Here is a 22,897-nt window from a genome sequence, read left to right as displayed (position 1 = left end):
GCTGCATTGTCAGTGCGCAGTGCTGGCCTCCTCCCAACCTGAGCAGAGTCCGGCTGGGGTGGGGGCGGGGGGTTGATGAAACTTGCCAGTGGGACCAAGAAGACCAAGTGTGGCACGGTGTTAACTTTCATTCCTCCAATCACTGGAAACACCGAGCGGCTTCTCGGATCTTCGTGGCTCGTTTGCAGTTTGTATCTCCTGACACTCATGAGCTCAGTTTTGTCTCGCGTCCGGCTGCAGAATGGGAGGCAGAGAGGCTGGAGGGACCGGGCCGCGGGCCTGGGGACGCTGGAAGACGCACAGGGACCCTCCCGGAGAGACTCCAGAGGAGCGGGGCCCCGCCACCTATGCCTTGATTTTAGTCTCGTTGAGACTCCGTTCTGAACTCTGACCTCCAGACCCGTGAGAAAATAAATGTGTGTCGTTTTCAGCCACCAAGCTGGAGGCCACTGCAGGATTGGAAACAAACATCGCTGCGTTTGAGCGTGGCCTCTGCCTCTCGTTGGTTGGGTCACTGGGGATTGGCCGCTTCAAACCCTGAGCTGCTCTTAGCACCGTCAGCCCGCCAGCCCCGGGGGGCAGAGGCCCGTGCTCACAGGGACCAGAGGGCAGGCAGCTGTTAACATTTCACGGCACACCGCGGGGGCCAATACGGCGGGTTCCAGGGTCTTCCAAGGCCCAGTGGGGAGGAGGATGTGCCACGTTTAAGCTCCTCGTGGGCAGCGGCCCCTCTGGATGTGGCCGCACAGGTTCCGGCGGCCGCCCTGTCCTGGGGGCTGCTGACGCCCGGCGAGGCCCAAGGGAGGCAGACTGACCCTTTTCCAGAGCGGGGCCCCCTCCCACCTCGCCACCGGCCACGAGCCTTCACCATCCCTTCTGTGCTGGCCCCCCTGGGGCCCGGGCCAGCCCACCTGGCCGTGGGGGTCCAGCAGCCCCTCTCCCAGGGAGGAGGCAGAAGGCAGGCCGTGTTCCCAGAGGCTTCGCCCCTCCTGAGAACTTCCTGTGTCTTGTAACACAGTGGCCCCCGTGGTCCAGCCTCACGGCTCACAGAGGAGGGGTTCCCAGGCTCACCCTGCCCTTGCCTGGAGAAGCTGGGCCTCTTTTGCATGACGCAGCGGCAAGAAGGGTCACGGCCCAGCCTCGCAATTGCTGAGCACACAGAACAAGGATCAGCACAGCCCAGCTCGGGAGAGCTACCACGAACGAGACTGGGCTAGCGGGCAGGGGCAGATCCAAGACTTGGACCCACAACTCTTCTGCAAACAGCCTGAGAAGCCCTCTCGAAGCAAGGCATGAAAACAGTAATTGCCTACTTCTCAAATGGGAAGCCAAGGCACAGAGAGGGTAAGTCGCCTGATCTAGGTCACACAGCCGCTCCACGCCGGACCCAGGGTCAGAGCTCACAACCAGCACACTCTAGCCTCTTTGAAACGAATCCACTCCATGTGAGAGGAAGAGGAGGGTCCACTCTACTCAGGGCCATCCAGGACACTGGTTCCCCAGGCTGGCCAGTATTCAAGCCACACATGTGGCTTGTGATAAACAGGACGCCTGGGCCTCCCCGCAGCCCAGGGGCTGGAATGAACGGGCGGCAGGGGTGGGGGGTGGTGAGCAGCAAGGTGGAAAACCACCCTCCAAGCCGGCCTGGGTGGGGCCCGAGCTCTCATCTCTCACGGGTTTTGGGCTGTTGGGGAAGCCACCAGCCTGTTCAGCCTGTTCCTAATGGAAGCAGGGGAGGCCCCACCCGGCCCTGCCCGCCGCCCTGCTCACACCTCCTTCCTGGCTGGTTTCTCCAGGCAGGAGGCAAGCCTGGTGCCTGCTTCCCAGCACCTCTGTTCACTCCCGTGGGCAGGCAGCCACGCTGGGATTTCTTCCTTTGGCGGGCGGTGGGGGGGAGGCTGGCGCCAGTCCCCTAAATACCCACCGTGAGTGCCCACAGCCCTGAAGCAGTGCCCAAGCAGCTCATCACCCCTCTACGTACGGGAAACGGAGCCCTCACGTCCGGTCAGGCCCAACCGGGAGACAGAAACCACGCAGAAGTTTGGACAGGGCAAGTTTAATATAAAGAATTACCAAGTCAACGAAGGCAGTAATGTTTAAAGAGTTTTCAAGAAAACCCTAGGGTCAAGGGCAAGTGCCCAGGGTAAAAAAAATTCACCTGGAAGACATCCCCCTCTTCAAGGCTGGGATTCAGATCTCGCTGGAGAAGGCCCCCTGGATGGTACACAGGTTCTCTGGGTCGCCTGAGCCGATGTGTGCAGTCGCCAGGCACGCAGGCAGAGCCCTTGCAGAGGGCCGGCAGGCCGAGGCTGGCGGCCGGATGCTCAGAGGGCCGGACACGGGGAGTCACGGCCGGTGCCGGGACCTCGGCATGCTCTGGGAGTGCGCCTTGGCTGTCCCCCCACTGCACCCCCCCAAGCCGTGAGAGACCAGGGAATGAAACGGAATCACCGAGACTAGAAACAGAAGCCCCTTCTTGGTGCAGCGCGCCCCAACTGATTCAGAGAGACTAAGTGGTGGGGAGCCGAAGATGTCCGGGCAGCACAGGAGCTCGGGCTGACGACACGGAGGACAGACGTCGTCATCGCGGGCTGCCCGAGGTGAGCGGGGGGGCCCCCACCTGCCCGCGGAACACGCGGGGGAAACGCTGGTCACTTCCGCCGGTGGGCGCAGGCCCTAGAAACCCCCAGGGCTCGCCGAGGGACAAGGGGAGGGGACGCCCCAAGCGACGGGCTCTTTCCATTTCCCAGACGAGGAGTCGCAAGCTCCTGGGGGGAGGCGGGAGGCAGCCCCAACAGGCCGGGCTCGGGGCCCCTCCCACGGGGCGGGGCTTCAGAAGATTCCGGGCAGCAGGCGGTGAGGCACAGCGGCGGTGTAACGCGCCCAGTCGCCGCCGTACTTGCTGGCACAGCGGTGCTCGTCCCGGAGGCAGCGGTGGGTCAGCAGGATGGTCATGTAGATGATGTAGAAGTAGGGCAGCAGGTGGCCCCCGCCGCAGGCCAGGCAGTAGGCCAGGCTGCCCATCAGGTCGCCCGTGTAGTTGAGGTGGCGGGCCACGCCCCAGAAGCCCGACACCAGGAGCTTGCTGTGGTGCCTGCGTCCGTCGGCCGACGTGTAGGAGCACTCGATGACCCTGGGCTTCCTGCCCCAGATCAGGCAGCGGCCGTCCGTGCGGCGGAACAGGTCCTTTTGATGGTTGGCCATCCGGAAGATGTAGTAGCCTAGCAGCCCCAGCAGCAGGACGCCCGCGGCGTGGGGGGTGGACAGCTGCACCGGGTGATAGACCAGGTACAGGCCCTGCGGGGCGAGAGGGAGCAGCACGGCCTGGGTTCGCATCCCCCGACTAGCCGCCCCGCCATCCCACACGCCGGCTTCCTCTTCCGTGAGTAAAAGCACCCGCCTCGATGCATGGCAAACGGATCCGCGTACCTACCTGCCTTCCCACCTGTCCGCGTACCTACACGCACACGCACACGCACATCATATGTAGCCTAAGCGTAACATACAATAGAAGTATCATCTGAATGTAATTTTATGATGGTCCACTGGATGCCACCTTGGCGAGGCCACGGTGCCCAGATAGCTGCTGGGAAGGTATTTTTTTTAGATAAAACTTAAACTGGTAGACTTTTGAGTAAAGCAGCTTGTTCTCTACCCTGTAGGTGGGCCTCATCCAATCAGTTGAAGGCTTAAAGAAAAAAAAAAAAAAGGTCAACCTCCCGCCAGAACAAGACTAGATTCCACCAGCAGACGGACGGCCTTCAGACTCCAGCCGACTCTAACATCCTTGGACCGCCAACCTGCTGGCCGCCCTGAAGATTTCGGACTTGCTGGGCCCCATGATCACATGACTTAGTTACTGCTTCTCTCCTGTGTGTGAATATGTGTATATATGTGCGAATATATACACACATACGTATACAGGCATACATTCAGTTGTATGTATACACATAGATGTGCATAAACACCCCATTGGTTCTGGGTGTGGAGAGAATTCTAACGCAGCTGTGATGTGATATGACACATGATGTGATTGATATATGATGTGATATATGTGATATGATGTGTTGTGATACATATATGATGTGATATATGAAATGATACACATACAACATACAAAGAGAGGCCGAAACAAGGCCTGGTTCACAGTGAGAGACACAGATGTGTGATCACACACACTCATGATCTATGCACGTTTGTACATGTACACGTTTGATCTGTTATCGTTCTGTTCACAGACTCAGGGAGCCCGGGAGCGGGCGAGCAGCCAGGTGGAGACACGGGTCCTGGGCAGACGGCGAGGGGCACTCAAGGGAGGACCTGGAGTTATAGACGGCACGGGGACAGGGCATCCGGAGCCCCAGCCCAGCTCTGCTGCGACTCCCCTGCTTCCCCGGGGGCCCCTGGTTCCGGATGCTGCACAGAGAGGATCAGCCAGTTCACGTCACTGGGCCTCGCACGACCGGCTGTAAGCACAGAACCCCTCGCCCGTGCGGGCCCAGCGCAGGTCACCGAGCCTTCCCACGTTGGTTCCTGCCACTCTCGCGCAACCTGCCCAGGCAGCCACCCTGCTCGCTGCCGGCTAAGCGAGAGCCCTGACCATACCCTCTCTCTGACCCCGGACGTCCTCACTCACAGCATGAGCAGGTGGCACCCGGCCAGGGTGTCTAAGCTGCCGCAGCCAGCGCAGCAGAGCCGGGGCTCTCGCGGGAGCTGGGAGGGCGTGGGAGCCTGATGCGAGGCCCGCCCCCCGCACCCCCCGGCTGCCCCCAAGGCAGCTCTGCGTGGTGTGCCGGGCGGGCGGATGGGTTCAGCGACCGAGCAGCCCGGCCACACCGCCAAGCGCCGCTCCGGTGCCCCCGCGCGGCCTCACCCGGCCCCGACACGGCGCTGCCCTCCTTTTCCAGGGATGTCTGGGGCCATTCAAGGCCACCTCCCCCGCCGGTCTGAACCCCGGTCCCTGCGGCTCTCCAGGCCAGTGCTTCCACACCTCGATTCTGCGATGCAGGCCAGGCCTCTCCTGAGGACTCCAGACTGCTGTTCCTTGGCACAGGGTCTCCCCCTCAGAGCCCTGGCCCGACGTCCTCCTGAATTCTCCGTGCAGTGAGACGGCACGTGCCAGCCCACCCATCTGGAACGTCCTCACCCGCCAGCCTCGCCGTCCTGCTCTCAGCCAGGCCGTGGTTATCTCCGGATGCGTTTGCCAACTGCCAGTGGCAGGCCGGGGGCTCCTCCTGGGCCCTCCCTCAGGAGCCGATGACCCCACTTCTCTCCAGCACCCCTTCCCTGCACCAGGCTGCCTGCTGCCTGGACTCTCCCACCAGCTGTGAGCCCGAAGGAGGCAGGGCCCACACACGTCTCCTTTGCTCCCACGTCCCCATCACATGCCTGGTGCCACACAGACCCTCGTGAAGTATTTAAGGAACAAAAAAAGGTAAGAAATTCTCTTTTCCTTTAAGCATTAAGATTTGAATAAGTGTGAATATGAATACCACCCCCATCACCCAGTTCAGCCAAATTATTCCTTTTTACTGAAAGTCTACACCCTGTCATCTTTCTTAAGTGTCATGGGCTGACCTGTGTCCCCCCCAAATCCCTATGTTGGAGCCCTGACCCCCAGGACCCCAGAATGTGAACCTATCTAGAGAGTGGGTCTATTAAGAGTAAGGTAGCACGGGGTCACCAGGGTGGGCCCTGAACCCGTGTGACTGGGGTCCTTGTAAGAAGAGGGGATCAGGGGCGCCTGGATGGCTCAGTCGGTTAAGCATCCGACTTCGGCTCAGGTCATGAACTCACGGTTCATGGGTTCGAGTCCCGCATCGGGCTCTGTGCTGACAGCCTGGAGCCTGCTTTGGATTCTGTGTCTCCCTCTCTCTGCCCCTCCCCCACTCAACGCTCTGTCCCTCTCTCAAAAATAAATAAATATTAAAAAGAAAAAGAAGAGGTGATGAGAACCCAGACATGCGCAGAGGGACAACCCCGTGAGGGCACAGGGAGAGGACGGCTGTCCACGCACTAGGAGAGAGGCCTCAGGGGAACCCAGCCCTGCCCACGCCTGGACCTCGGGCTCCGGCCTCCGGGATGGGGATGGTGGCTGTTGTCCACGCCTGTCTATGGTATCTGTCCCGGGGCCCAAGCTCACTAATGCACCAAGCCTCCTTCTTCCTGGAAACGGGGCAGCCTCCCGCCTCCAGCCTCGACTGTCCCCCACTTGTGCAAGAGGGGATCTCAGCACATGCTTGGCTGTGTCTGCCGAGGGCCACCCTGGGTGTGCCTGGGGACCAGACAGCTGCAAGCCCCGCCAGGCCGGCCACCCCGCTCCTCACCTGCAACGTGTAGAGGTATGGCAGCCAGACGCAGTCCCCCCAGCCCAAGTACCACCCAAAGTGGTCGTGGCAGATGTCAATGGTTTTCAGGTACCAGGCTTCATTCCAGAAGAAGTCCAGCACGTAGATGGCCTACAAAACAGGACCCGTCACGTGCCGGCCACGGCCACCAAGGGGCCCCAGGGAAAACCACACCTGCGTAGATGAGGAGATGGCACGCAGGGTGTCGCCGAGCTCCTCAGTGACGTGCTCCACGGGGCTGGGACGTGGGGGGCCCGGGAGGCCAGCGAGGGAGCCCTTAGCCTGAGAGAGCCTGCCGTCTAAGCGGATGAGGGCCCACAGACAGTGACCGAGAGGGACACCCAGCAGTGCCCCAGCCGGTGATGCCCAGGCTGTGGCGCTCGGAGAGCAGGTCGCGCACCGTGGAGGCGCTGGGAACAGCCCACGGGGAAGGTGCCCCACACACCAGGGCCCACGCCGGCATGGAAGTCCTCCGCCCGGCCGCCCCTGCAGCCGGCACGGCCAGGTGGCCAGCGGCCTCGTACACAGGTGGGGAAAAGGTGAGAATGAACCCCTCACACCCCGCCTGAGACCCACGGGACCACGTGGGGAAGACGCTTCAGAGGCCACAAACTGTGAACGTGGCCAGGACCACGACACCCTTGAGCTGTTAACAGGCGTCTCCTGGAAAGAGGCCCCAAGCCCAGTGAGGCCGCAGGGCCGGCGCGGCGCCCGGCAGACAATGAGGGACCTTTCGCTCCCCAGAGACACACGGGCAGGGGCCCGACTCCCTTCTAAGAGCAGTGGAGTGAGTTTCTTCAAGACACATCTGGCTTTCAGGATTTCCCGGGGCCCAGCAAGCCTTGGAGCTCCCTCCCCTTTGGCTGCAGACAGGCTACCTGCAGGACGTTGACCAGGACCATGGCGTTGGTCACTTGGCCGTAGAGCTCCCGCTGCTTGGCTGCAAAGGACAGATTGATGAGGGTCCAGGCAACGATCCCAGGGCGTCCGTTGAAAAACAGCTTGAAGTCGAACCACTTCCCGATTCGGGGGTTAAACTCAATGCCCATCATGTAGTCGTAAAAGAAATTGCCCGTGAATTTGCTTGAAAAAGAAACAGCAGATACGTTTCGCTAAGGAGCCTGTCTCGCGACAAGGGGCCCGTGTGTGCACGTGGACGAGGGTGTCGAGCCTGGCCCTTGCGTCAGCTCAGGGATGCGGGCAGCCAGAGGACGCACACCGATCCCTCTTGCTTCCCAAGGCCTCCCTGCTCTCCCTTGGCACTCGGCTATGGCCTGGCAGAGCCACCCCGAGACCTGGCACCTGAGGTGCTCGCTGCGTCCCAGGAAAGCGCACACTTTCTGCTTAAGTCTTCCCTCAACCAGCTGGGCTTCTCCCCACCCTCCCCCAGGCCCCCTTGAGGCCTGGCGTGGCTGAGCTGCATAACTGGCTTGACTTCACAAAGATTTCGTTGCATAGCCAAGCGTGCAGTTTGCAGTGACTCCCGGTGCCTGGGTCCCCACGGGCAAGTGAAATTATAAATCCCGCCCAGGTAGAGGGTGAGCAAGGGTGTCGAGTCCAGAGCAAGGTGCCTGGCTTGGGGGCCCACCACTAACCCTTGCTGGACATTTGTTGCCCTGGTTCCTCCCCCACAGCCCTCCCCAGGGGTGACCAGAGAATCAGCCAAGATGACTGATATGGAGACCCTCCTCGCAAATAACTTGCAGACACATAGGGGTTTCTGTGTTAATGGCAAAAACATTTTCACGTCCACGTGCCTCAGTTATGTTAAGTAAAAAAAGCAAAATATACTAAGTCTACAACAGGTGATTGATCATAAAGCAGCAAAGACGATTAGCATGAGCCACAGAAGATCAGCCTCATTACTTAATTACCACACAGACCACAAAGCACCGTCATCCAGAGACATTTCCCAAGAGCAAGAGTTAAAGGAAACACATTTTCTTTTTATTTGGGCCCCTAAATGTATTTGGGACTAAAATGTAGGCACCCAAGCATAAGAATCTTGTTTGTGACTGCTTACACCCATCTACAGGACGAACCCAACCAACATCTGTTGTTGGAGGGAGGGATGGATGGAGGGATTGAAGGAGCAAGGGATGAAGGATAGGGGTGAACAGGTGGATGAACAAGTGGGATGAATGGAATAGATGGATTGAATGGTTAGATGGGTAGGTAGGTAGATAGATGGATTGACGGATGGATGCATTAGATGGGTGGGTGGGTAGGTGGGTTAGATGGACGGGTGAGTGGATGGGATGGATGGATGGATGGATGATGGTGGATGGATGGATGATGGTGGATGGATGGATGAGTGGATAGATGGAAGGATGGGTAGATGGATGGATAGGTGGGTGGATGGATGATGGTGGATGATGGTGGAGGGATGGGTGGGTGGATAGAGGATGGATGGGTGGATGGATGGGTGGGTAGGTGGGTGGATGGGTGGATGGATGGATGATGGTGGATGGATGGGTGGGTGGATGGATTAGATGGATGGGTAGATGGATGATGGTGGATGGATGGGTGGGTGGATGAATGCTGGTGGATGGGTGGGTGGATGGGTTGGATGAGTGGCTGGGTAGGTGGGTGAATGGGTGGATGGGTGGATGGATGGATGATGGTGGGTGGATGGGTTGGTGGATGGATAAAGAGCTAGGTGAAGAGAAGGCTGGCTGTGGGGAGCACAACCCAAGACTTCCATGAGAAGGCAACAACCAGTCAGGCTCTCCCTGGGAAGTGCTACACTGAAGCCACTGAGATAACCACACTCCTCACTAAGATTGTTCCAGGCCACACTCATGTTCCCAAATGGAAGCAACGGGCTGACCTCCCTGCTCCCGTGACAGCCCTACGGGTGACGACTCCGCCAAAGATGGACTTGGCCACCTTCAACTGCATGCTTCCTAAGGCAGAGGAAGGCCCCCAGACACATAGAAAGGATGTTCCGCAGAATCAAGCGGGTTCCATCAGGCTCCCCCTTCAAGGATTCTTGATCCTCAGGGCTTCACGACTCCTATCCCAAGGTCACAGAGAAAGGTTAGCGGTGGAAGCATCCACATCCCACGTTAGGCTTGACCAGCCGCCGAAGAACGTACCAGTCTTTGGCATTGGTGGGGAAGAAGTAGCCCTTGATCATTGCGAAGGTGGAAACCGCGTAGCCGAGGATGTTGGCGCACCACAGCAGCGGTATCCAGTTGTCGAAGATGATGGTGGGGGAGAACAGTGACAGGAAGTGCGAGTTTGCAAACCAGAGAAGGTGCGTGATGAGCCACGCCTGCAGGCCGTTGATTTCATACTTGTTAATAACCCCTGCAGAGCGACGATTTAAAAATCAAAGTGTTTCCGCTTGAAAACGGGGCGGCGGGGGGGGGGGGCCAGCCCAGGCCCTACTTGCTTTCTGGGCCTCGTCTACTGCTCGGGGGCCCGTCTGGGACACCCAGGCCAAGGCCCGGAAGCCGGTCAGCTTCCCCTACAGCTCGGGGCCCCGGGCCAAAATGCCAGCAGCACACATCACGCTGTTAGTCCAGGGATTAACTGCTCCTGCTTTCGGGGTCCTTGGACGAGGGAACGGGCAGACTCACCCTTTGGTTCTGATTCTCCCTAGTGAGCTCCGGCTGGGGGGCCAGTGGGTGGGTAGGTGGGTGAACGGGTGGATGGATGGATGCAGTTTGCTAGGGAGTGAGGATGCCCCTAACATACTTGTCAGCAAGCACCACAGCCTCCCCGCGGCCCTGGGGGCTGTCTGCAGGCAGGGACAGGGGTGGCGTCCCCCCCTGCAGGGCTCTGGGTGACCTGAACAGGAGCCACCCCTCCTGGACGCCGCTGGTGGCTGTGGTGTTCTCGGTGGGGAGATGCTCCAGGATCCCAGCTGTGACAACCGGCCGTGGGGCCGGGGACCACTCAGCCCTCTGTTCACCGAAGGGCCTGATGTTCCAACTCACGGCCGGGTCAGTCCCAGGCTGCCCTGAGACGACTGGGGCCCGGGGCCGCGGCAGTGGCCGAGCAAAATTCACACTCATTTTGTCACTTTGTCACACTTTCAAGTGTGAGCACACCTGGGGACGGGAGCCGCCTGGGAGAGGGCAGGCCCCATGAGACAAAGAGGCAGGGAGAGGAGAAGGGAGGCCCACGGGCTCAGGTTACCTGCGGGGGTCACGGCGCCCTCTTGAACGCCTCCCACGTAGCCGGGCAGGAACTTATGGCAGAAGTCAGGCAGCGCTGAGTACAAAAGCACCTGCAGTGGGTGGGGATTTTAAGCTGCTTGACCCATGGCCTGGGGGGTCTGCTTGACCCTTGCTTTCGTTAACCGATGCGACCCGTGGCAGAAATCCAGGTTACAGTCGGGTACTCCTTCCGGAAGTGTGTGGCTCTGGAGCCCTGGCGGCAGGCAGGCCAGCCGGGGGCTCTGAAGGGGGAGGAGCCCCGAGCAGGAAGTTCATTACTGGCCCAAAGCAGCAATGCAGTCTCCCTGCAGGAGAGCCCACGAGCCCTTCCCACTCACGTTTCTGGAGCCATTTAAAAATTTGCAAGAATTCCCGGCCGTACAAGTCGCCCTCGTGACACGTTTTCAGTGTCATTTAGCGCATTTACACAGTGAGCAAGCACCACCACCCGGACACATTCACCACCCCCATTAGCAGTCGCTCCCCAACCCCTCCCGCTGCCCCCCCAACAACCATTAACCCACTTTCTGTCTCTACGGACTTTCGCACGCTGGTGTTTCACATAAATGGAATCACGGCGCCCTGGGGCCTTCCGTAACTGGCTGCTTTCACTCAGCGAATGTTCTCAAGGTCCATCCATGCTGTAGCACAGGTGAGTGCTTCCTTCAGATGGCTGCGTAACGTTTGTTTTAGCCGCTAGGCCTCTGATATCTCTACTTTTAGGCTTCTGTGATTCCTGCTGCCCCTTCTCATCTTTTCACCCAACGGGACCAAGAGACCAGAAATGAGAGGGGCTCTAACGCCCACAAGCTGGCACCCTGAGGAGGAACCGCGACGAACGGCTGGAGCTTTCCTCTGGGGCAGGGAACCCGGGGTGTGGAGGGAGCCTTCTCCCGCCACCTTTTCCCTGGATTCAGATGATAAACAGCTCTCCCTGTTCACCAGGTCCTCTGTGCAAACGGCTCCTTCCTGGTGAACTTCTGGTCCCAAAGGCCAGTGGGGTCACAACGGAGTCGAGGACGTCCGTGGCCAGGACCGTGTGGCCACCTGCTGGGAACACAGGCCTTGGCTTTGCCGGGTGGGGTCTCTCGTAACCGAGAGCGTACCTCTGGGGGCCAGAATGCTCCTTCTCAGGGGCTACTGATAAGATACGCTTCCCGTCGTGCATGGGGCTTCCCCGGGCCAGCCCTGCCTCACTCCCTCCCACAGGGTCTCGCTCCCTACTTCTCGGCATGTGCCCGCAGGGCTGCACACGCCCCTGAACTACGGGGAGGCTCCCACTGAAGGTGCGTCAGACACCGTGATGCCCTGCCGGGTCCCGGGAAGGAGAACGCCAACCCGAGCCCAGATCCCATTTCCAGGACCAACGGCCAGGACTCTCCCGGCCGGAGGGATGCCGCACGCCCGCCGTGCCCCAACCACCCTCCAGGGAGGCTGACCTGGAACGTGACCCACAAGGCGTAGAGCTGGGCCGCTTCCTTCGTCACGGCCGGCGTCTTGGCCCAGATGTCTGCGAGATGAGCGCGCCGGGTGGCGAGGTCCACCACAGGGGCAGTGAGGGAGCAGCCGTACTGGTCACATGCCATGATGAAGTAGTATACGATGAAAGGGGCCAAAAGCAGCAGAAAGAGGACGCTGGCCAGCGAAAACCAGTCCACCTCCCTGCAACAGCAGATGGCAGGCAGTCACGCGGGGGCCCCCCTGGCCGCGTGGCCTCCTCGACAACGCACCGCACGTGCGGACGGGTCCCGTTGTTTCCAACAGCCGTTCGCTCTCGGTGCAAAGGGCTCCCCATTGCCTGCAGGAACCGCTCAATGTGTGTGCTTCACTGCCAGCTCCGGGGAGGCTGACAGATCTGAGGACATCCACAGGAAGCCCGGAGCCCGGAATACGAACGCTGGGAGGCCTTTCGCGACCCACAAGGCCAGAGGCTCTCCAGTTCCGGGCCGCGGGGGCCACTCACCCACTCCCAAGTCCCCACGCCCTCCGATCCAAGGAGGATACAGACAACAGGATACTGCGCCACCAGAGCCAGCCCATTTTAGCCAGCTTTTCATTCCTTCTCCAATCCCTTACTTTACAAAATGGGCGACGGCTTATCTCTCGTTAGTCTTAATGATAAAACTCATGTTTTTGATTGGTCCGTAAGATCCCAAGGGTGGGCCACCTCTCACTAAGATCTCACTCCATTTTCTAGTTGGGAAGACTGTCAAGGCCTTACCAGGCACGGCCCCACTGCCCCTGAGTGGCAGCCCCACCGTTGGCAAAGCTGTCCCGACTCTTGGTTTGGGGAGCGTCGGGCTGGGACTTTGCAGCCATTGGGCCCTGAGGAAAGAAGACACAGCCTACTCAGATCGGAGATAATGGTGGCTGGGAGAGAACAGCCACCATTATCTCCCACACCTGCCCCTGCTCGGAACTTCTGCAGGACTGGCTCTTCTACTAGCCTACTCGCTACCTTGTTCTAGATGGCAGGTTCCAGGCAGGGAAGAGATTGTAGACTGCACTTCAGTCTCTCTCTCCTGGAATCTACAATAACCTCCCACCTGGCCCTCCTACTTCTCTCGCTCATCTTGATTAATTCTCCAGGTTGCGACAGAACGCCCTCTTAACCGCATGAACCGGGTGGGTCAGCCATGGCTCAGAGGCCTCTTGCGATCCGCTCCTGCCTGCTTTCCCCCCCACCCCTCTCTCCTCATACCTTCCAATCCAGGCACACGGGGTCTTTAACGCCCCTTGGATATGGTTCATCTTGTTCATGACACCTGCTGCTTCTGCTTAGAACTTAATTTACAGGTCTCCTCATTCGGGACTTTTGTAAAATGGCCCCTCCTTAGTGTGACTTTTTATATTTCCTGGAGTTAATGGGCGCCCCACTTTTTCCATCTGTGAAGATTTCTATGTGTCTATCGCTAACGTTTTTTTGTGAATGCTCTACCACAGCTAATGTACATACCAGCAACTTTTCTACATATTCAAACACAATAAAATTTATCATTTCCATGCCCCCTCTCCCCCATAGCCATTCATCTTGAACCAATATACAAGCCAATCAGTGCTTCTACACTGCCTGTAGTCCCCTGCTGAGGCACTCCACCTGCTACTTTATTTTCTCATGTTCTCATTATGTAGAATTCTTTAATTTATTTGAGTGTGTGTCTATTGACTGTCTCCCTCCATTAGAATGTAAGCTCCCCAAGGGCAGGAACCACGTGTCCTATCCACTGCTCTACTACCAAGTCCTAGGACAGTGCATTCAATAAATAATCACTCTAAAAAAAAAGGTGAAAGAACTGAACTTGTCCAAGGGGGAAGCAGTGACATCTACACTTCCAGAATAAGTTCTAACAGTGAAGTTTCATTGGAGGTAAGAAAACATGATTTTAAAGGCTTTTAGAGAAAAGCTCTAAAAGAGGGGCGCCTCTGTGGCTCATTCGGTTGAGCATCTGACTTCCGATTTTGGCTCACATCATGAAATCATGGTCATGGGATTGGGCCCCATGTCAGGCTCTGCACTAAGCATGGAGCCTGCTTGGGATTCTCTCTCTCCCTCTTTCTCTCTGCCCCTCCCCCTGCCAAATAAATAAACATTAAAAAAAAATCCAGGATTAAGAATCGTATCAGCAACCAGTTGGATTCTAGAAGACCATGATGGAAAACTTTAAAAACTTTGAGGGAAACTTTTTTGCAACCTAGAATTCCATTTGCAGGTTAATTATTATTCGGAGAAGACACAGGATCCAAGAAAACTACAAAAAGAAAGCCGAGAGAAAGGATGAGGGGATGAGAACTGTGCAGTGCACCAGACAGTAACCAGTCCACCTTGGTACAAAATGAATGGCTACAGCAGGAGGGAGAATAGAAATGATGAATTTTATTGTGTTAGAGTGTGTAGAAAAATTATGGATATATATGAAGCTCTGTTATAGCATTCAGAAAAAAAATAATGACAGATGCATAAAAACCTGAGTTTTTAAGTGGAAAAAGTGAGGCAATCACGAACTCCAGGAAAAATCAAAAGTCACACAAAGGGGAAAAACAACAACAAACACCATAATTGTAGTACGTTAGTTGGCTTAACAGTAAATACTAGCAACTTTGTCATAACAACGTAATATCTGGCTACAGGCTGGTAGATGTTTGGATGCAGAAGGACATGTGAAGTTGGGAGTGACAAAAGCAAATCATTTAAAAATAAGCGGGTAAAAACAGCAACACAGAAGTAACTACAAGAATGAAAAGTATTTGCTTCTGGGAACGAAGACTATGGGATGAAGTAGGGAGCTGTTTATTCTATGCATCAGCCTTTTAACACTAATTTCTTTTGGAAAAATGTCTTTTGGATAAAGTACTTTAATACAAAGGTACATTCGTTAAAAAAAATTTCAGCGACAAAAAGCATTTTCATTTGCAGTGTGGGAACTGTACCCGTTATCACTTAATTTTCACAGGTTAGTTTATGGAATGTCTGTCTATGATGTACAAGGCAGGGTGAAGAACTCTTTATGGACCTTCCAACTCTACAGCCCCAAAACCGAATACAGAGCCTGGTGCATGGCAGTCACCTTGATTAAACACGGTAGAAAACTGCGAAACAGCCAGAAACCTATAGGCTCGGAACTAAGTGTGGTAGGGGCGTCTGGCTGGCTCAGTCAGTGGGGCATGAGACTCTTGATCTCAGGTTGTGAGTTTAAGCACCACGTTGGGTGTGGATCCTACTTTAAAAAAAAAAAAAAGAACTAAGTGTGGAAAGGCCAAACAGAAAACGCTGCTAAAAGGAAAAAGTGTATCTTCTACAGGTTAAAATAAGGCCAAATAAGTATTTTTTGAGATTATAGAATTCATTCACCCAGGAGTCCCCTCAGGCATAAGCAATGAATCCTATAATCAACGTGTAAGTCATATTCTTGGCAAAAGGTATGTGGAAACAGGGGAGAAGGAGGTATTTGGGGTATATTTTATTTTGTTCCTAAGACTCACAGACAGGAGTTGATGAACCAGCTGTCTACTTTTTCAAAGCTAAAAAGTCACTGTCTATGCCCATGAACAACAGTGCTGAGACATGCTTACCTCCAACCTCTTGTGTAGGGATTTCACAACAGAATTGAAGTCGTCCTTCTTGAATGGGCTGCTCTAAAATCTCTAGACTCTTATGATTCACAAGGCCTGCTTGACCCTTCTCAACCCACTGAACAAAGTCCTGCAGGGACACAAAGATGATAAATACATCAGGTTGCTGACATTTCAGGACCGAAGGTAGATCAGGACCCACACAGTATTTATTCAAGGCCTGTTGGAACCAAGCAAGAAGTACAAGGTCAGTGTGCCAAGGTTCAAAAGTGGAAGACAGCCCACATGGGAGGGGAGGTGGAAGGGAGTATTACCACCCAGCTTCTTTGCCTGGTACACACAGTACCTGGCAAATGGTAGGTACTTGATGACAATGGGTGGCACTGAATAGAGATCTCCATGGAAAGCGTCACCTCAGACATGAGCCTTAACAGGCAGCTGCAGACCTGACGGATAGCAATGAACCAAAAGGCATTTCCTTTGAAGACTTATACCAAGCGGCCACGTATTCCTCTGCAACATTACTAGAAGCTTGCTCATGCGTGCATCAGCCCAAATCAAGCCCCCTAGAGTTAGCACATTCCATTGGTACATTCTAGGAGCCAGTGAGAGCCTAAGAACACAGAGCAGCAGCAAGAGTGACCTGGGCTTGGAGCCTGGCCCTCTGTACACTCACGGGACCCAGTGACCTTCCTGAGTGTCTGGGGTCATGAATGCCTATGCGCATGAGGTTCTGTTATTAAAGCTGGATGAGGGATGGTTAGTGTCCCACACTAAAGATGAGCCAGGGAAATGGATGGGGCTTTCCGGCACCCTGGTCAGCTCTTTCAACTGGTTTTTTAGTTCCACGGGCCAAAGCTAAAGGGACACCGGTCCTGAGGGTCTGAGGATGACGCAGTATAAGTGCCTGACCTCAAGCTTCTGACTGCCAAGGCACTTGTGGCAAAGACATCCATCCCAAATAAACATATTGCTGCTGCTTGACCCAGCTACCAGCAAAACGACCAGAGAAGGAACCAGGCCACTCCCACCCTTTCAGAAAGCCCTAGAAGACCAAGATGGCTGACCGCTGCAGGATTCACTTCTTCCCAAGCCCTTATTCCCACTCTTATGTTTTAACTGGCCAATAAAGAGTGAACCCATGAAACCTCAGGCCTCCACCCTTGAGCCTAAAGAAGGCAGAGCCCCAGATCTATACACACACACACTCTCTCTCTCTCTCCCCACCCATGAGCTCACTGTGGCTCTGGGCATTCTGCGTACCCTCCAGGACCTGTGAGTGATAAACCTTGCTCCTCGGAGCTCCCCAGTGCTTGTTGCTAAGGTGGGTCCTGCAATTATAAGGACCCAAAGGATGATCCAGCCATGCTGGTGGGGAGGGGGGACTCGCCACAGTAACATGAGCCCAGGAGGGTGCCTCGGGCATTCCCGCCCACAGCATCACTATCTATGGGCTGAGACCCACACAACAGATGACTTAGCAGCTTTTTGGCATCTTGAAGATGTAGTAATTTGGGGATGCACTAGACACCAGGCACCATGGCAGAGATCCTGGGGGCTGGTGCAGTAAATGCCCGGGGGGTCCCTCGGTCACCATCAAGGCTGTGAGTTCTCAGCAGGACCGGATCCTGCTGCTCGCTTAGAATTCGACTTGTGGCAACACTTGCCAGGCCTGTTTTCCTCATCCACAAAGCAGCTGTCACCCACTTACTCAAGGATATGAGGTCATGGCACCGAGTGCTCAGAGCCCTCCCGGACCCCATAAATTCCTATGAGTAGATGCTGGGTGGACAGGCAGGTCTACCCAGCCTCTGGAAAGAACTGTCTTCGCACCAGGAGAGCAGCTAATCACCCTCTCACAGATTCTGATCTTTATCATCCGTTTTCATCTTAGGTTCAGTTTGGGCAGGTCTGTATTTCTCAGTCTCTATTACTCTCAGACTAACAAGTCTCCAAACCCGACCGGGTGCTGTTCAGAGAAGGTTCCAAGAAACGCTCTTGGCTGCCCGCTAGAATAGTACCTGGCACTGCACCCAGGAAGATTAGCTGTTATCAGCAGTTATTCTGAACTTTACAATGGGCCTCTCACGGCCCCTGTTTCTCATCGCCCATAACCCAGCTACTCATGTATTTTTGGGAAAAAAAACAAGCCAGACTCGGACTTCAAGCCATATCACAAAGCTGTCATCATCAAGAAAGTATGGTATTGGCACAAGAACAGACACTCAGGTCAATGGAACAGAATAGAGAACCCAGAAATGGACCCACAAACGTATGGCCAACTAATCTTTAACAAAGCAGGAAACAATATCCGATGGGATAAAGACAGTCTCTTCAGCAAGGGGTGCTGGGAAAACTGGACAGCAACACGCAGAAGAATGAACCCGGACCACTTTCTTACACCAGACACAAAAATAAACTCAAAGTGGATGAAAGCCCTAAGTGTAAGACAGGAAGCCATCAAAGTCCTCGAGGAGAAAGCAGGCAAAAACCTCTTTGACCTCGGCCGCAGCAACTTCTTACTCCACACGTCTCCGGAAGCAAGGGAAACAGAAACAAAAATGAACTATTGGGACCTCATCAAAATCAAAAGCTTCTGCACAGCGAAGGAAACAATCAGCAAAACTAAAAGGCAACCGACAGAATGGAAGAAGATATTTGCAAACGACACATCAGATAAAGGGTTAGTATCCAAAATCTATAAAAAACTTCGCAAACTCAACACCCAAAAAACCAAATAATCCAGAGAAGAAATGGGCAAAAGACATGAATAGACACTTCTCCAAAGAAGACATCCAGATGGCCGACCGACACATGAAAAAAGGCTCCACATCACTCATCATCAGGAGAATACACATCAAAACCACAGCGAGACACCACCTGACACCTGTCAGAATGGCTCCCATGAGCAACTCAGGCAACGACAGATGTTGGCGAGGATGCGGAGAGAGAGGGTCTCTTTTGCACTGCTGGTGGGAATGCAAGCTGGTGCAGCCACTCTGGAAAACAGTGTGGAGGGTCCTCCAAAAACTAAAAATAGAACTACCCTACGACCCAGCAATCGCACTAGGAGGCATTTATCCAAGGGATAGAGGTGTGCTGCTTTGAAGGGACACATGCACCCCCATGTTTATAGCAGCCCTATCGACAATAGCCAAAGGATGGAAAGAGCCCAAATGGCCATGGATGGATGAATGGATCAAGAAGATGTGGGATATACATACAATGGAGTCTTACTCGGCCATGAAAAAGAATGAAATCTTGCCATTTGCAACTACGTGGACGGAACTAGACGGTATTACACTAAACGAAATTAGGCAGAGAAAGACAAATATATAACCTCACTCATATGAGGACTTGAAGAGACAAAACAGATGAACATAAGGGAAGGGAAGCAAAAATAATATAAAAACAGGGAGGGGACAAAAACAGAAGAGACTCTTAAATACAGAGAACAAACAGAGGGATGCTGGAAGGGCTGTGGGAGGGGGGATGGGCTAAATGGGGGAGGGGCACTAAGGAATCTACTCCGGAAATCACTGTTGCCCTACATGCTAACTAACTTGGATGTAAATTTTAAAAATACATTAAATAATAAATAGATAAATAAGTAAACTGGATATGCACCCCCCCCCCAAAAAAAGACTCCTCAACATTTTATCAAGAAGAAAGTCGCCGAATTGCGCTCTTCTGGGCGGGTCATTTTCCGCTACCAAGAGGATACAAAAGGTCCTCTTCCCTCCACTGGGCAGCCCCTCGTTGCCCGCGTCTTAAATCTGGGCACCCGATGTGGCGCCTGGTTCTTTACTCACGTTGCTGCAGGAAGAGCTCAGGGGGGCACAGAGCGGGCACCCCGCCCTCGACCACCCCCGCCGGTTCACCTGCACGCACAGCATCTCGACCCGCGCACGCCCCGCCGACCCGCGGGCCCCCCACCTGCTGCACCGCCCCCGCTCACCCGAGCGCCCGGCTCCGAACCCGCCCGCGTCCCGGAGTCCCGGCCTGGCAGGGCCCACCCGAAGCCCCGCCCCCAGGCTGACGCGTTCCTACAGACGACCAATCGGCCCCGGCGCGGCCGGCGGCCCCGAGACCCGCGATTGGCCGCGCGCCTCGCCCCACCCCCTGAGCTGACTCCGGACCACCGCAGGCGCCACTCGGCGCCGGCGGGCCGCGAGATTGACGGCCGAGGGCCCGCCCCGCGGCTGGCGGGCGGGCGGGCGGGCGGCGCCAGCGGGACCCCGCACCTGCTCGGGCCGCGTCAGATAGGGAGGGTGTCAGATAACGAAGGTGGTGTGGCGAGGATGCGCGCAGGGCGGGAGAGGTTGAGCGTGTACCAGTTTGATTTGGGGGTGTCGGAGGGGGCTCTGCTGGGAGGCCCGGCGGGTCTGGTTTCCCCAGAAGTGAGGGAGACGCAGTTTAGGGTCGGGATCACCCTGCGAGGTGGGAGGGGAAGAAGCAGCAGGGGTGGAAGGAGGGAGAAGTTGAGCTGTGACGCAAGGTGGCCTTGGGCGACGAGTTTGCGCACGGGACAGCTCCGGTGATAACAGCACACCACAGCCGTCCTCCTGGACAGGAATGCCCAAGCCACATGCTCCTGCGTCTGGAAAAGGGCACAGGGCCACCCTTGCAAGGACATGGCCTTGGGAAGGGCCGCTGTGCAACTCGAGCAGCCCCTGGAGGGGTGGGCCACAGAAGGTGTCTGCAGGCCAACATTTGGGACGAAGGCCTAAGGCCTCGGTTTGCATCCGGATCTGATTGGCACACCTCTGTGTCCCTCATAGTGACAGGTTTTTTTCCCCTGCAGTTTTTTTATTTTGAAAAAATGTCAAACATACAAACCAGGTGAACATAGACTAGAGTGAACACCCATATACCTAGATTCAGCAGCTGACAACAGTTTGCCACAATTTATTTCTTTCTATCACCTCTACCCCACTTTTTATCCTCAACTATTAATTCCCTGCAGGTGACATCCTCCTCCTAAATACTTCAGCATCCATGTCTCACGTTACCAAAATAAAATGCATGACCCTCAGGAAATTTCGCCTCAACCCAATGCTATTATCTAATGTCCATATTCAGCTTCCCCCAATTGTCCCCATAATGTCCTTTACAGCTATCAGTAAAAGTCAGTATCCAATTGGGAATCACCATGCATCTAGTTGTGAAGGTTCCTTAGCATTCCTTAATCTAGAGCACAGTCCCAGCCTTTTTACCTTTTCTTTCTTTCTTTTTCTTTCCTTCCTTCTTTCCCTTCCTTCCTTCCTTCCTTCCTTCCTTCCTTCCTTCCTTCCTTCCTTCCTTCCTTTCTTTTCTTTCTTTCTCCTTTCTTTTCTTTCTTTCTTCCTTCCTTCCTTTCTTTCTTTCTTTCTTTCTTTCTTTTCCGTGTGTCTTTTTGGCCCTTTCATGACACAACGATTTTGAAGAGTCAAAGAGGCAAGCTTTTCTCAGCTTGTCTCTCAACTTGGATTTGGCTGTTTTCCTCACCCTTGCATTTAGGTAATGCATTTGGGGCAGGACAATGTACTAAAGAGATGATGCGATGTCTTCACGCACCATGTCAGGAGGCCACGGGATGCCCCTGCATCCCATTACTGGTGATCAGGTGGCTGCGGCCAGAAGTCTCCATTTTTCCTTCGGTAATTAATAAATAATCCGTGGAGTGAAACTTTGAGACTGTAACTATGTTGCTCCCAGATAACCTTTTAGCCAGTCATCTTGCATTTAATGAGGACCCTTGCCTGAGTCATTTACTTCTTGTAAAGGGGTGATTTTCTAATTTCATCATCTTTCCTTCCACATTTATTCACATTTTTTTGGAAAAGATTTCCCTCTCTTCATTTCTTGGTTAGTATGGACTAATGGTTTTTTTTTTACTCACTGAGTTCTCTACTGTCTGTACTGTCATTAATCTTTTTTCAAAAGAGGACATTATCTTCGGATATTGTCCCATATTTAGCCAGTGGGAGCCCCTTCAGAGTGACTCCTTTTGAATTTTTAAAACAAATTTTAATGTTTATTTGCTTTTTGAGAGAGAGATAGAGCATGAGCAGGGGAGGGGCAGAGAGACACTGAATCCAAAGCAGGCTCCAGGATCTGAGCTGTCAGCACAGAGCCTGTCTCCGGGCTCTAACTCATGAACTGGGAGATAATGACCTGAGCCAGTTGGACACCTAACTGACTGAGCCATCCAGGCACCCCTCTTTTTTAAAAATAACATGTCCCCATCATTCTTTGAGCACTTCCTTATTTCCTGCAACAACCAGATGTTGGAAGTGTATTTCTTTCCCACCCTAGGCCTGGAATCAGCTGTTGGGGGCAAGAGATCTTGGAGCAGAAGCCTGAAAAAAACTGAGGGGTTTCCGAGAATGAAAGCTACCAAGAAGGAAGGGTTAGAGTGAGGATTAAATAAATTAGCATGTGCAGTCCTCAAGTTCCCAAATTGCCTAGTATAAACAAGTGTTACTTTATAAAATGCTTATTTTGAGAGACAGAGGGAGGGCGCTCAGGTAATCAAGGGCAGAGGGAGAGGGAGAAGCAGACTCCACGCCCAGCGGGGAGCCGGAGGCTGGACTCCATCCCACACACCGTGAAATCAAGACCTCGGCCAAAATTAGGAGTCCCACGCTCAACCTGTTGAGCCACCCAGGCGCCCGTGGGGTGGGGGGGGGGATGTATTTTAAATGTGAAAACGTGTGTATGACAAAGAAGCAACGGAAGTCGAGAGAAAAAGACGGATTGTTCCATCAGTGATGGTGAGAGTTACTTATTCACACGGAAAAGGAAAAAACCAACTGGATTCGTACCCTAAAGGCATTCAAGAAGGAAATGCGTTAAGTGAAAGCCGGCTGGTGGTGAAAGCTGCGGCAAGCGCTTCAGGGGAGAAATGTGGCAACGGCGTGTTGCTGAGCCCAGAAGCCGCCCGTAGACCCAGGGAAAGGCCAGGCGGCCGCGAAGGAGACACAGCGCGAGCCTTGGCACAGCGCCGCGAACGGTGCGGAAACCTCCCGCACGCAACGGATCGCTCGTGCTCCGGGCCCACCATGCAGCGCCACACCGCACAAAAACAATGAAAACAGCGTATCTAACACTAGGAGAGGGAAAAGCCGAGTCGCCGAGGCACCCGGGCTGCACTCCGTGGGGAGGTGCGGAATGAAACGGGGAACCGCGCTCCGACACCCAGCGACCGCCCCCAGCGCTGGGTCGCGGGCCTGCAACCCGGGGCGCGGAGGGGGGCGGGCCTCCTTTCTGCGCAGGCGCGGCCGCGGGCGGGCGGGGCGTGGGCGGGGCCTGCCGCCGGGGCTCCGCCGTCTA

General features: G+C 54.9%; 1 protein-coding gene across 3 annotated transcripts; it reads right to left on the bottom strand.

Annotated features, from left to right (window-relative positions):
- Positions 1-2,040: 2,040 nt before the first annotated feature.
- On the bottom strand, positions 2,041-19,685 carry DHCR7 (7-dehydrocholesterol reductase). 3 transcript variants are annotated; one of them, XM_027045240.2, is made up of 9 exons: positions 19,542-19,685; positions 15,584-15,713; positions 12,735-12,838; positions 11,953-12,175; positions 10,494-10,584; positions 9,446-9,659; positions 7,226-7,430; positions 6,327-6,458; positions 2,041-3,297 (listed from the first exon to the last, which is right to left on the bottom strand). In XM_027045240.2, the coding sequence occupies exons 3-9, from the start codon at positions 12,830-12,832 to the stop codon at positions 2,833-2,835; spliced, it is 1,428 nt and encodes a 475-aa protein (XP_026901041.1). In that variant the 5' UTR covers positions 12,833-12,838; positions 15,584-15,713; positions 19,542-19,685; the 3' UTR covers positions 2,041-2,832. The 3 variants fall into 3 exon arrangements, with proteins under 3 accessions (XP_026901041.1, XP_026901043.1, XP_026901042.1); XM_027045242.2 differs by lacking the exon at positions 19,542-19,685 and adding an exon at positions 19,396-19,516; XM_027045241.2 differs by lacking the exon at positions 19,542-19,685 and adding an exon at positions 15,930-16,053.
- Positions 19,686-22,897: the final 3,212 nt, after the last annotated feature.

This window comes from Acinonyx jubatus, chromosome D1 (assembly GCF_027475565.1).
Source record: "Acinonyx jubatus isolate Ajub_Pintada_27869175 chromosome D1, VMU_Ajub_asm_v1.0, whole genome shotgun sequence".
In the NCBI taxonomy this organism is placed as follows: domain Eukaryota; kingdom Metazoa; phylum Chordata; class Mammalia; order Carnivora; family Felidae; genus Acinonyx; species Acinonyx jubatus.
This window is presented reverse-complemented; position numbering and strand designations above follow the sequence as displayed.